General features: G+C 37.7%; 1 protein-coding gene across 1 annotated transcript; it reads left to right on the top strand.

Moving 5' to 3' along the window:
• The first annotated feature begins 5,978 nt into the window (after positions 1-5,978).
• On the top strand, positions 5,979-15,676 carry LOC105969256 (uncharacterized). Its single transcript, XM_088818029.1, has 2 exons — positions 5,979-10,261; positions 14,314-15,676. Exons 1-2 carry the CDS (start codon positions 5,979-5,981, stop codon positions 15,674-15,676), a joined length of 5,646 nt encoding a protein of 1,881 aa, XP_088674155.1.

Raw genomic sequence — 15,676 nt, forward strand, 5'->3', positions numbered from 1 at the left:
ATAGATAGAATAGAGCAGATTTTGTTCTCGGAATTGTTTGCGCGACTGTGCCTTTTCTGTTATCTCGGCCTAGTCCACCGTCGGATCGAGCTGAAATGTTTTCCGGAGGTTTCTAACTCCTTGGCGTAGCATCCGACCGTTCGGATCATGAATCGGAGTTACCCAGATAGAGATATTAATTTCAGAACAAGGCTGGAAATTCCAGGACAACACCAGAATTATCAACCGCGCGGGGTCTCGACATCGGGCAGCGGGCAGCGGTTCCGGGCAGCCCGGAATTCGAGAATTCTGGAGTTTATGGGAACTTTTGGACTTCCTAACTTCAAGAAGTCTAAATCCGGGAGTCCCAACTTAACCATAATAGCGGAAAATTAAATTGCTTTATTTAATATTTTATGGTTGTTGTGTGCTTATATTTGTTATGAGCATGATTGCATGCATTATTCATGTTTATTATATTTGGGCTTAATTTGTTTATGTACCCATGACATATAATTGGACAACATGAAACTTGTACATGCATAAACTTGCATTTAATTTATTATGTTCATGTTCATCTATGTGTATTATATTTGGTTATAAATGTTTTTATGTGATACCATGGCCTATAATTAGATAACATAGATGATTGTGTTGAATATGATAAATTTATCATGATTCTTAGTTTTTCTATGTTTGTTATATAGGATGATTAATTTGTGTATTAATAGGATCCCTTGATATATATAACTAGAGAACATAGAAATAGATCACACTCAATAGGTGCCCATAGTATTTCTATGATTAATTATATTGGACATCGTCATAGATTTTAGATAATATAATTGATTATGAGGAAGGAGATTTATCGAATTTCGCTCCCACTCCGGGCATATTAATTATAGACATTATCTAGAAAAATCTCCTAATGGATAATTTGGAATTGATTATAGTGATACATTATTTTCTCCATGTGGTGGAAAATAGATATCATAGAATAATCAATTTAAAATTAATTGATAGTCCAAAGACATATAATTAGAGAATCTAGAAATTGAGCATGGTAATTACTTTCATAGATTCCCTCATGAAAAATGTTTTTAAAATTATTAAGTGTATCGGGGAGTTTATTACGTATAAATCCTAAGGTCTCCATCATAGGCTTTAAGATAAATTAATTAATTGTGAGGAAGGAGATTTATCGAATTTCGCACCCACTCCGGGCACTTTTAATTATAGACTTATCTAGAAAAGTCTCCTAACGGATAATTATTAAAGAAATTGTAGTGATATGTTTGTCTCACTCCGAGTCGACGGATATCATAGAACAATTGATTTAAAGATGACTTGATGGTTAAACACTTAACAATAAAATATAATTATAACTATACTTCACTCCGAAGTCCCTGTTATATTTTATTGGACCAAAGTAACCGACTATTTAATTTTATTTTCCAAGACCGCCGAATTGGAATGATAATAAAATTAAAGATGTTTTACATGTCTGTCTATTGAAAACTTGTAGTCTGTCTAAACTCCGTAGCCTACCGGTTCCTCATAGTGATGGATTGTCGGTTGATTTCAAAATTTGGTTTGAGGGAGCCATTTTAAGTGATAATCTAGAGTTTTTAAGGATGCCCTTAGTTTAAATTTATTTTCTTGATTCTCTAGCAATTAATGATATATTCCTTAGATCCACTTTGTAGACTCATTTTTGCTAGGATTAATCGACCTATAATAATATATTAAGTACTGCTTTTCGATTGAGGAATTTAAATATGTATTTTAATTGAGGAAATTCGTGAGTTAATAAATGAAGTGAATTTTTGGAAGAAAATTTAGTTCTTCATTTATTTTCTTAGGACGATTAATTGGTTCGGTGTTATATATTGAATTTTGGTTCAGTATATAGAAACACTACTATGAGCCCATGGCAAGTACAAATAATATAATAGTGAATTTCTTAGTAACGTGAGAAATTTAGATCTATGTTTTAATTTGTAGCCATATTAAAAACCTCTTGAATACATGCATATTTATTTGGATTATTGGTTAGTCTTCATGTTCGAAAGACTATACGTTTTTTGAAAGTTCATGAACTCTTAGAAACCAAGATCAGTGGGAAACCGAGATCAACTTAATCCAAAAGAAATCTATGGAATTTTAATATTTTCAATTGAATAAGAAAAGGATCTTTTCTATTGAAATTATTATGGGGAATTCAAATAGAGTTTACTCTCCTCTAGAGATCGAAGAAGGCATTTTTAGAAGTCATATTCAGTCAATCCTTCAATCGTCAGCTAGTAATTAGGCTTCTTGTCACTCACGTGACACCTATAATAATAGTGACATTTAATTATGTTCAAATCGAAAGTAGGATTTTATATTTAGAGATTATCATTTTGTGTCTTCCAAATAAAAGGAATTTATTTTTCTTTTATAGGATGGTTCAAATAGGTTGTTTATTTAATAATGACCTAGTCATTGTGGAAAATAAACAATTTTATTTAGACACATTGATTGATAATATATATATTGATAACACCCCACCTTTCCAAAACCCGAAAATCCTAAAACCCGAGATTAATATTTCTAACTCGAGAACCCTTAGGTAATATTATTACGTGAATAATTACGTGCGCTATTATATGTGTGATTTATATTTTCGTAAATTGAAATTCTAGGAATTTCATGAATTACGTGATTTATGTGAATAATTGCGTATTTTATCTAGTTGATAAATCACTTAGTAAGTTATGTGGAATATATATATATATATATATACATATATATGCCTATATATATACGTACATACATGCATGCATACGTATACATATATATATGCTAATACTTGCATTATACATCTAAATATATATATATATATATATATATATATATATATATATATATATATATATATATATATATATATATATATATATATATATATATATATATATGTCCGAATTATGTGTGTGTGTGTATTCGGATTATGTGTGTAGGTGGTATTTATGCAAGTTGTGTTTATTTTTAATAAATTAATTAGTGAATAATTTTGCATGTTATTACACTTGGCAACCCCTAATCATTTTGCCTAAACCTACACTCAACACTTCCTTTGAAAGATGAAGAGACACCCTTCATCTTTCTTCTTCCAACACATTGCCACATTACTTGTCTCTCTCCCCTCTCTCCACCGAAGCCATCACCACCATCATCGGCTCTCCTCTCTCCACCTCACTTCATAATTTCCAAAGAATTCCCAATATAACCATGAGAGTTCCCTATTTAACTCTTGCCTTGGATTACTCCAAGAACACCGTGAAAACCACCTGCCTTCTTTCGGGAGATCACAACTCCTCTCTCCTTGAAGCTCACACCATCTCCTTCACAATCAAGGTGGCTTGGCTAGACTTTGGTGCTTGAGAGCTTTCTTCCCTTTCGGTCATTTTTCTTTCTTCGATTTTAAGGTAAGAAATTCGATTTCTTGCTGCAATTAAGGGACATCAATAGTATGAAAATGATTTTCATAAAATTTTAAAAGATTGGGAAAGATTTCGAAAACTTAGGGCTTTTTGAAGAAAAATGGGAAAATGAGTGTTCTTGTTAAATTCTTGTTCTTGCATGCATAATCCATGTTAGTAGTGGTTAGATATAGCATTTATTGGCCAAAAGCCTTGAGAATTTCAGATTTCAAAAAGGGGTTTTCAAGAAAATGAGATTTTTAACTTTTTGTGGTTGCATGTGTAGATCTTCGAAAGTTTGGGCCAAATCTGTAATTTTTGTAAAGTTTGTCCGAAAAAGGTTTTCAAAACTGTTTTCCAGCATTTATTGAACAAGATTTTCGGATTTAAAGAATTTTTGTAAGAAAAAGTTGATTTTGAAGTTTTAATAGACTTGCATGTGTAGATCTAGAGATTTTGGGGCAAATTATGCAATTTCCGAAATTTCTGCATAAAGAGACTTTTCAAATTCATTTTTCTGCATCTAATAAAGTGGAATTTCATATTTGTTAGGGGTTTTCAAGAAAAAGGTGATTTTGAACTTCTAGTGTGGTTGCATGTGTAAATTTCGAAACTTTTGGGTCAAAATTGAAATTTCCGAAAATTCTCTCATTCTTAAGGTTTGAATCTGTTTTTACAACAGGTATTTATTAAGAAAAAGTTTTATTTAGCAAGTTTGTAAATCAAATAGAGTTACATTAGAGTTTTTGATTTTTTTTGTGAAGATGGAATTTTTCTAGTTTTTATTTCAAGAAAATTCGAAACTTTGTGAAACTTTAAAATAATTTCAGAATCTGGAATTTGAGTCAGTTAGGAGTTCTAGGATTTAATTTGAGAATTTTGGGATTAATTTGCTAATATTTCGCAATTTAGACATTATGCATGTCATTTAATATATTTTGTGCCTTAACACTTACATTCTTGATATAATGGAGATGAGTGATGAATTGTAGTATTTGTGGTACTTTAATTTCTGGTGGATGTGTTTAATGGCTGTGGAAATTGACTGAAATGGATTATTACCTAGATGTGGTAATAAGTCCATTAAATAAAGGTAAAAAGGTGTTTTGTTCTTGAGCTTGCTTTGATGAGTAATTGGTGAAGTTTAATGTGTTGATTGTGCATGTGTGTATGCTGAAAATGTGTGAATGTGTGGGTGCTGATTGTGCATGGTGTGTGTGCCGTGTGTGGTTGTGTGTTTATGTGTGTGAAATTGAGATTTTTGCTCAAATCATAAATATGTGGTAAATTGTGGTATTTGTGTGAATTGTGGCACTTGATTGACATTTGTGATGTTATGTGTGGGTCATAAGCATAATTTCGAAAAGTTGCATTAAATGATTTTTGTTTGAAAGATTAATGGAATATCGGGTAATAAACAACTCGGATATAGTGGGCCGGTATCCAACTAGGATGATGTGGTAGTGGTTTGATTCCACTTAGTGAAAACGGGCTCGTAACAGGTTTATTATTCGGTACAGAAATTAATCTTTCACGGATCCGATAAACCGAAGCATGTGTTTTTCATAATTTTCACAAAAAGGGCATTTTAGTCATTTTTGCATAATTACGTAATCTTGTGAAAAGATGTGCTTTCGTGAGATATGTGATTTGACCGATTGATTTGTGTTGTTGTATGAAACGTGGGTAAGAACGGGTATACAATATTATATATTATATATATAACGTATTTCCAAAGTTTGATAGTACTCGGATTTCTTACTGAGCTTTATAGCTCATATAGATGTCTTTTAATTGCAGGTAGTAGTAATCCTCAACCGGGATGGATCGAGTAGTGGATCGAGGTCTTGCCCGGGATTTTGGAAGACGTACGAGGACCTATGAACGAATGCTAGGATTTTGGTTATTTTCTTTTGGTGGTGTAACCCTAAAACCGTAACATTTCCCTTTCGTACTTTTGAACTCGTTTTTCATTATGAATCGTACTTATTTCCTATCTTAATATATTAAGTTTCGTAAATTGCTATTTTCATGCCTTCGTTAGGAAACTTCGGATTATTCACCAAAATAACCTTTTCGAACTCTGATTTATTCTCGAACCGAAAAGAACGTTTAGTGAGAATGTAGCACTCGAATAAGAAACCTCCTTTCGAAACTTATTTCCAAACCGAGACTTATATTCGGCTAAATCAATTCAATAAAGTTTTCGAAAATGCAAAGTTTTCAATACCCAAAAGAACAAAGTTTCGATAATTGCATTTTCACCCCATCCCAACATTTCAAAAATTACAAAGAGATCCTTTGCTTCCGCTACTTTAATAGAAATTCCGGTAAACCGGTTCGATTTATCGCCCGACTAGAAGGGGGGTGCTACAGAGAGTGGTATCAGAGCATTGTTCATAGATACTAGTACGAACTTCACGGGCTTAGAGACTACTCGAGACGCAAAACTCGGACCACCCGGTAAAGTATGTGTATTATTTTCCTTATGTGTTTTATTTGCTTTACTTATTAATGATAATTAATATAGACATAATGGCAAGACGAATAACCCGAGCGAACCCGAGCAATCCTGCTGATGAACCGCACGACACCAATCAAACCATTAATAATCTCTCCAACTTAATCCGAGAACAAGCCCAAAACCACCAACGTCAAATCGAACAACTTCTCCAACGTAACCAAAACCCGCCTCAAAATAATGGGCCTCAAGCCATATACGAACGATTTCTCCGAATGAACCCATCCGAATTTCACGGTGGAACCGACCCCACTGTAGCCGAAGAATGGATCAAATCTCTCGAAGTCATCTACGACTACATGCAAATGACCGACCGCGACCGCGTGCACTGTGCCATCTTCCTCCTCCGAAACGAAGCTCGTAACTGGTGGGAAGGAATCAAAGAAGGAACAAACCTCGAAACTTTGCCATGGACCGATTTCAAAGTCCAATTTTTCGAAAAATATTTCTCGAAAGACGTGCGAGCCCACAAACTCAAGGAATTTCTCGAACTCCGACAAGGCGACTTACCGATGATCGAGTACATCCGCCGTTTCGAACGTGGCTGCCTCTACGCTCCATTCATCGCTCGAGACGCTGAAGAAAAGAAGAACCACTTCATTCGTGGCCTCCAACCTGAAATCCGTAGAGACATTCGTATGTCCGACGCCTCAACTTTCCGTCAACTCGTAGACAAGGCACTCATGGCTGCTCAAGACGAACGAGACATTCAAAATAGCCGCCGACCACAAGGAATTACTCAACGACCGTGGAAAAAGAACAATTTCGGCAACCGCCCATTCCGAGGAAAAGGAACGCAGCCCATTCGCCAAACAACCGGACCACCGCCACCGCCGCCAAGGCCAACCTGCCCAAAGTGTGGAAAGAGTCACTCCGGAAGATGCGTACACGGAACACGAAGCTGTTTTCGATGCCATCAGCCCGGACACATGGTGAAAGACTGCCCGAAACCCCCACCGAACGTCCCCGGCCGAGTGTTCGCCATGACTCAAGAACAGATCGAGCAAGACCCTTCTATGATAGCAGGTACCGTATTTATCCTCGAAGAACCCATTTACGCTCTTATCGATTCCGGCTCTACTCATTCCTTTATATCGAAAGACATAATTGTGCACTTAAATCTCGAACCGAACCGATTAAATTACGAATACCGAATTCTCATTCCCTCTGGCGAAGAGATGTGCTCTAACCTAGTCATACTCAATTGCCCAATCAGAATTCATACTCAACCCATGAATTTCGACCTAATCCTCTTACCGATCCAAAATTTCAAAGTTATACTAGGCATGGATTGGTTAACCGAATTCAAAGCCCAAATCGACTGTGCCTCGAAAACGGTCATTTTTCCACTTCCGAACGGCGAAACCCTAAAATTTCGAAGTCAACTCAAACCCTCAATTCCAATCATATCCGCGATCAAAGCAGTCAAACTCATTCACAAGGGTCATTCCGGCTACCTAGTGGATATTCTAAAATCCGAGTCCGATCCCAAAGCGCAAATTTCCGACATTCGAGCTGTCCAAGAATTTCCCGACGTATTTCCTGATGACATTCCCGGACTTCCGCCCGATCGAGAGATCGAGTTCGAAATCAACCTAATCCCCGGAGCCGCGCCAATTTCCAAAGCACCGTACCGTATGGCCCCGATGGAATTGAAGGAACTGAAGGATCAAGTCCAAGAATTGCTCGACAAAGGCTATGTTCGACCCAGCCATTCCCCGTGGGGAGCACCGGTTCTCTTTGTCAAAAAGAAGGACGGATCCCTCCGCCTTTGCATAGACTACCGTGAACTCAATAAAATCACGATCAAGAATAAATACCCTCTTCCTCGAATCGATGATCTTTTCGACCAACTCCAAGGCTCATCGGTCTTCTCGAAAATCGACCTCCGATCCGGCTATCACCAACTCAAAATCAAAGAATCCGATATCCCCAAAACGGCTTTCAGAACCCGATACGGCCACTACGAATTTGTCGTCATGCCCTTCGGCTTAACGAACGCCCCCGCAGCTTTCATGGACCTTATGAACCGAGTCTTTCATCAATACTTGGACCAGTTTGTGATTGTTTTTATCGACGACATTCTCATCTACTCCAAAACCCAAGAAGATCACATGTCTCACCTTCGTACCGTACTCCAAACCCTCCGATCGCACCAACTTTACGCCAAGTTCAGCAAATGCGAGTTCTGGCTTTCGAGTGTGGCTTTCCTTGGTCACATTGTTTCAGAACAAGGAATCTCCGTCGACCCCAGCAAAATAGAAGCCGTGTCAAATTGGCCAATTCCGAAGAATGCGAAGGAAATTCGAAGTTTCCTTGGACTAGCCGGCTACTACCGCAAATTCGTAAAGGATTTCTCAAAGCTTGCCTCTCCACTCACCCGATTGACTCGAAAAGACGTCAAGTATCAGTGGACTCCCGAATGCGACACCAGTTTCAATGAATTGAAGGCTCGACTCACCTCGGCACCAATTCTCGCACTACCAGAGAAAGTCGGAGAATTCATAGTCTACAGCGATGCCTCGAAATTAGGTCTAGGCGCCGTACTTATGCAAAATGGAAAGGTCATTGCCTACGCCTCACGACAACTCAAAGAGTACGAACGCAATTATCCAACGCATGATCTCGAATTAGCAGCCGTCGTTTTCGCACTCAAAATCTGGCGACACTATCTCTACGGCGAAAAATGCACCATCTACACCGATCACAAGAGTCTGAAATATTTCTTCACTCAGAAAGACTTGAACATGCGACAACGACGATGGCTCGAACTAGTCAAAGATTACGACTGCGAGATACTCTACCACCCCGGCAAAGCAAATGTGGTCGCCGACGCACTAAGCCGCAAATCGATCAACGCGCTCATCGTCCAACCTAACTTGGGAGAATTGATCAAATCAGCCCAACAAGACGATCCGCAAATTCTCAAAATTCGCGACAACCTCGAATCCAATCCCAACTTCCAAATCTCCAAAGATGGTCTCGTCCGATTCCAAAATCGCATTTACGTCCCCGATGATCCAAATGCTCGCCGACTCATCTTAACCGAATCTCACCAAACCACGTACACTTGCCATCCCGGAGAAACCAAAATGTACCAAGACCTCAAAAAGCTCTACTGGTGGCCTGGAATGAAGAAAGACGTGGCCCGATTCGTAGCTGAATGCCTAGTATGCCAACAAGTCAAAGCGGAACATCAAAGACCCGGAGGTCTACTGCAATCGAATCTGATTCCGGAATGGAAATGGGAAGCTATCACAATGGACTTCGTGCAAGGATTTCCGAAGACCCAAAGAGGATCCGACGCCATTTGGGTGATCGTTGACCGACTGACCAAAACGGCTCACTTTCTCCCGATCCGAATGACGTTGAGTTTAGAAAAGCTAACCGAACTATACGTCCGCGAAATAGTCCGACTCCACGGCGTCCCCGTCTCGATTATTTCTGACCGAGACCCTCGATTCACGTCAAAATTTTGGAAAAGCTTACACGAAACCCTCGGAACGCGATTAAAATTCAGCACCGCCTATCACCCCCAAACCGACGGTCAATCCGAAAGAACCATCAAAACCCTAGAAGATCTTCTCCGCGCTTGCATTCTTGATTTTGGAGGAAATTGGGAATCCCGCCTCCCACTAATCGAATTCGCGTACAACAATAGCTTTCACTCATCAATTGGAATGGCACCTTACGAAGCTCTTTACGGCCGCAAGTGTAGGTCCCCGCTCCATTGGGACGAGATTGGCGAACGAAAATTCCTTGGTCCCGACCTAGTCCAACAAACCGTAGATATCATCAAAAACATCCGAGAAAAGATGCGAATCGCCCAAGATCGGCAACAAAGCTATGCCAACACCCGAAGGAGAGATCTCGAATTCGAAGTCGGAGACTCCGTATTCTTAAAAGTGGCGCCTTTCAAAGGAATTATGCGATTTGGGAAGAAGGGGAAATTAGCACCGCGATTTATTGGCCCATTCGAAATTCTCGACAAAATTGGTACTCGCGCCTACCGACTCGCCTTACCGCCCAACTTATCCAACTTCCACAACGTCTTTCACGTTTCGATGCTTCGAAAATACATTCGCAGCCCCGACCACATATTGAAAACCGAACCGGTCGAACTAAACCCCAACCTATCCTACGAAGAGAAACCTTCCCAAATACTTGATTTCAAAACCAAAACCCTTCGAAACCGAGACCTTAAATTCGTTAAGATCCTTTGGCAAAACCATACCCCCGAAGAAGCCACGTGGGAACGAGAAGAAGAAATACGCGAGCGATACCCCGAGTTGTTCAGGTAACAATTTTGGGGACAAAATTTCTTTAAGGGGGGGAGATTGTAACACCCCACCTTTCCAAAACCCGAAAATCCTAAAACCCGAGATTAATATTTCTAACTCGAGAACCCTTAGGTAATATTATTACGTGAATAATTACGTGCGCTATTATATGTGTGATTTATATTTTCGTAAATTGAAATTCTAGGAATTTCATGAATTACGTGATTTATGTGAATAATTGCGTATTTTATCTAGTTGATAAATCACTTAGTAAGTTATGTGGAATATATATATATATATATATACATATATATGCCTATATATATACGTACATACATGCATGCATACGTATACATATATATATGCTAATACTTGCATTATACATCTAAATATATATATATATATATATATATATATATATATATATATATATATATATATATATATATATATATATATATATATATATATATATATATATATATATATTTATATATATATATATATATATATATGTCCGAATTATGTGTGTGTGTGTATTCGGATTATGTGTGTAGGTGGTATTTATGCAAGTTGTGTTTATTTTTAATAAATTAATTAGTGAATAATTTTGCATGTTATTACACTTGGCAACCCCTAATCATTTTGCCTAAACCTACACTCAACACTTCCTTTGAAAGATGAAGAGACACCCTTCATCTTTCTTCTTCCAACACATTGCCACATTACTTGTCTCTCTCCCCTCTCTCCACCGAAGCCATCACCACCATCATCGGCTCTCCTCTCTCCACCTCACTTCATAATTTCCAAAGAATTCCCAATATAACCATGAGAGTTCCCTATTTAACTCTTGCCTTGGATTACTCCAAGAACACCGTGAAAACCACCTGCCTTCTTTCGGGAGATCACAACTCCTCTCTCCTTGAAGCTCACACCATCTCCTTCACAATCAAGGTGGCTTGGCTAGACTTTGGTGCTTGAGAGCTTTCTTCCCTTTCGATCATTTTTCTTTCTTCGATTTTAAGGTAAGAAATTCGATTTCTTGCTGCAATTAAGGGACATCAATAGTATGAAAATGATTTTCATAAAATTTTAAAAGATTGGGAAAGATTTCGAAAACTTAGGGCTTTTTGAAGAAAAATGGGAAAATGAGTGTTCTTGTTAAATTCTTGTTCTTGCATGCATAATCCATGTTAGTAGTGGTTAGATATAGCATTTATTGGCCAAAAGCCTTGAGAATTTCAGATTTCAAAAAGGGGTTTTCAAGAAAATGAGATTTTTAACTTTTTGTGGTTGCATGTGTAGATCTTCGAAAGTTTGGGCCAAATCTGTAATTTTTGTAAAGTTTGTCCGAAAAAGGTTTTCAAAACTGTTTTCCAGCATTTATTGAACAAGATTTTCGGATTTAAAGAATTTTTGTAAGAAAAAGTTGATTTTGAAGTTTTAATAGACTTGCATGTGTAGATCTAGAGATTTTGGGGCAAATTATGCAATTTCCGAAATTTCTGCATAAAGAGACTTTTCAAATTCATTTTTCTGCATCTAATAAAGTGGAATTTCAGATTTGTTAGGGGTTTTCAAGAAAAAGGTGATTTTGAACTTCTAGTGTGGTTGCATGTGTAAATTTCGAAACTTTTGGGTCAAAATTGAAATTTCCGAAAATTCTCTCATTCTTAAGGTTTGAATCTGTTTTTACAACAGGTATTAATTAAGAAAAAATTTTATTTAGCAAGTTTGTAAATCAAATAGAGTTACATTAGAGTTTTTGATTTTTTTTGTGAAAATGGAATTTTTCTAGTTTTTATTTCAAGAAAATTCGAAACTTTGTGAAACTTTAAAATAATTTCAGAATCTGGAATTTGAGTCAGTTAGGAGTTCTAGGATTTAATTTGAGAATTTTGGGATTAATTTGCTAATATTTCGCAATTTAGACATTATGCATGTCATTTAATATATTTTGTGCCTTAACACTTACATTCTTGATATAATGGAGATGAGTGATGAATTGTAGTATTTGTGGTACTTTAATTTCTGGTGGATGTGTTTAATGGCTGTGGAAATTGACTGAAATGGATTATTACCTAGATGTGGTAATAAGTCCATTAAATAAAGGTAAAAAGGTGTTTTGTTCTTGAGCTTGCTTTGATGAGTAATTGGTGAAGTTTAATGTGTTGATTGTGCATGTGTGTATGCTGAAAATGTGTGAATGTGTGGGTGCTGATTGTGCATGGTGTGTGTGCCGTGTGTGGTTGTGTGTTTATGTGTGTGAAATTGAGATTTTTGCTCAAATCATAAATATGTGGTAAATTGTGGTATTTGTGTGAATTGTGGCACTTGATTGACATTTGTGATGTTATGTGTGGGTCATAAGCATAATTTCGAAAAGTTGCATTAAATGATTTTTGTTTGAAAGATTAATGGAATATCGGGTAATAAACAACTCGGATATAGTGGGCCGGTATCCAACTAGGATGATGTGGTAGTGGTTTGATTCCACTTAGTGAAAACGGGCTCGTAACAGGTTTATTATTCGGTACAGAAATTAATCTTTCACGGATCCGATAAACCGAAGCATGTGTTTTTCATGATTTTCACAAAAAGGGCATTTTAGTCATTTTTGCATAATTACGTAATATTGTGAAAAGATGTGCTTTCGTGAGATATGTGATTTGACCGATTGATTTGTGTTGTTGTATGAAACGTGGGTAAGAACGGGTATACAATATTATATATTATATATATAACGTATTTCCAAAGTTTGATAGTACTCGGATTTCTTACTGAGCTTTATAGCTCATATAGATGTCTTTTAATTGCAGGTAGTAGTAATCCTCAACCGGGATGGATCGAGTAGTGGATCGAGGTCTTGCCCGGGATTTTGGAAGACGTACGAGGACCTATGAACGAATGCTAGGATTTTGGTTATTTTCTTTTGGTGGTGTAACCCTAAAACCGTAACATTTCCCTTTCGTACTTTTGAACTCGTTTTTCATTATGAATCGTACTTATTTCCTATCTTAATATATTAAGTTTCGTAAATTGCTATTTTCATGCCTTCGTTAGGAAACTTCGGATTATTCACCAAAATAACCTTTTCGAACTCTGATTTATTCTCGAACCGAAAAGAACGTTTAGTGAGAATGTAGCACTCGAATAAGAAACCTCCTTTCGAAACTTATTTCCAAACCGAGACTTATGTTCGGCTAAATCAATTCAATAAAGTTTTCGAAAATGCAAAGTTTTCAATACCCAAAAGAACAAAGTTTCGATAATTGCATTTTCACCCCATCCCAACATTTCAAAAATTACAAAGAGATCCTTTGCTTCCGCTACTTTAATAGAAATTCCGGTAAACCGGTTCGATTTATCGCCCGACTAGAAGGGGGGTGCTACATTTATTTTATTCTATAGTATGTGGACCTACAAATACCCTAGCCAAAGTAGTTTTGAGTAGTTCATCTCATTTATTGATGATATCTCGAGACATAGATATATTTATATTATGCGACATACATCTGAGATCTTAAAGAAATTGAAGACCGTGACAGATAAGCATTTGAATAAATATATCAAGTCATTTGATATGGCGAAACTTTATGGGTATAAGTTATTGAACATTTTGGTTAAACAAGGGATTAGTCCTAGATATGTTTTTACCAAATTGAACCACAATAGAATATAATATAGCGACGAAAATAGTTAATACTTATTGAAGACGGTTTAATTTATCGTGATTTATTGAATATTATTTATTTTTCTAATATATACATTTGAGACGGTTATTTATTTAAGAACTTAAAGATCTTCTAAGTTAGTATCCAATGACTCTTGCCGAATTAAAGATTGTTTAAACGTACAATCGGTGTATTATTCGGAACTGGAGTCAGTTAGCATTTATGCTTCCGGAGAACACAATTGATAGAAGATAAGTTAGAAATAAATGTCTCTTGTATGGAATATTAAGAGAAAAATAATAGCAGTCCATTTTGATTAAGTGGTTAAGTACATATACTTAACTTACTGCCTGTCATGTTGTTTACTGAAACGTAACCTACTTTAATCATATTAGGGTGGAGAGCAGCCATAGAGCATTGAAGAGATGGTTGGATTCGTCCACATGTGGCTTTGACACATTTTGGGCACAGTATCACACACAAATTGAAGATCAACTTACCGAGATTCTGGCCGAATTTGCGAAGTCAAAGCGGATTCGGGCCCAGACGATTAATGTGCCCGTATTTAAAATATTGTCCAGTGGAATTGTAACACATTCTGCACTGAAGATGTTGGACGATGAGAAGGATGAAGATATAGACAGTTGCATCTGTTCCATGAGGAAATGTCTTGGCCTCCCATGCAAACATGAAATTGACGCAAAGGTGAATGCACGACGTGATGTGTTTTATGCGGAGGATGTCCACATTTTTTGGAGGACATGGGTTTTGGGATTCGGGGCTGGCCAAGAAGAAAGTGTTGGTTCTGTTCCCGATCACAGGTCACAGGCTTTTGGCAGGCTAGACGGGTTAATTGATGAGTTGTGTCAACGTTCAGAAGTTGAGATCACGGACGTGGCATATGTCGTTTTTGAACGAATGCATCCTGGGGCAACGGAAACTAATGAGCCACCAGTACTAGATCGCCCGAGAGGTAGACCGCGGAACAACTCCACACAGAGGGATGAGTCAGTGCATGAGTTGCCATTATACCCGGGCGAAGAAAATTCTAGACGAGGACGAGGACGAGGACGATCAAGAGGCAACAGAGGCCGTGGTTCATCTTCTGAGAGATCTAGTTGTGGCCGTGGTCGTTCATCGACTGTGAGTGGACCCAAAATGGGACGAATGCCCCGACCTAGTTGGTTGCGAGAACTTCATTTTTGCCTCGTTCCGGAGGTTGTGACGTGGACGGACGTTCAAGGGGATGGCAATTGTGGTTATCGGAGCGTGGCGTGTGCAGTCAAGAACAATGAGGATGATTGGATGGAAGTTAGATTGGATGTGTATAACTGTATTAGAAGACACGAGCTGTTCTTCAATGATTATTTCGGTGGTGGTAATTCAGTGTATCGGGTGTTGGCGAGTGTCGCCTATTGGGATAACGTCTCAGCACCTCTGCAAAAGTGGATGACGATCACGGACGTGGGCGTGGTTGTAACAACATATTACAACGCGTTGGTCTTGTCGGCTAGCAGTTCGGGAAATCAGACTTATTTGCCACTTTGGGCTCCCGAAGGTGTTCCACAGTTATCTTACCAGATGACTATACTATTTTTTGAAGCAGGAAGCCACTTTGTGTATCTGAAGCTGAATGACAACTGTCCGCTTCCTCCGTTTAACCTGCAGTGGGCGAGATACAGCAATTATACTGTTGCATATTTGCCAGAGGCATTGCGGGATCGACGTGAAGCGTGGAATATTCTAACTAGTGTTTGA

The sequence above is a fragment of the Erythranthe guttata genome, chromosome 5, assembly GCF_056151865.1.
Source record: "Erythranthe guttata isolate IM_541 chromosome 5, IM_541, whole genome shotgun sequence".
NCBI classification, from domain to species: Eukaryota; Viridiplantae; Streptophyta; class Magnoliopsida; order Lamiales; family Phrymaceae; genus Erythranthe; species Erythranthe guttata.

Bases quoted from the DNA above. Each gene is read 5' to 3' on its own strand.
- LOC105969256 (XM_088818029.1), top strand. From the start codon at position 5,979: ATGGCAAGACGAATAACCCGAGCGAACCCGAGCAATCCTGCTGATGAA. The intron at 10,262-14,313 runs GTAACAATTTTG...TAATCATATTAG, and splicing joins CGATACCCCGAGTTGTTCAG to GGTGGAGAGCAGCCATAGAG.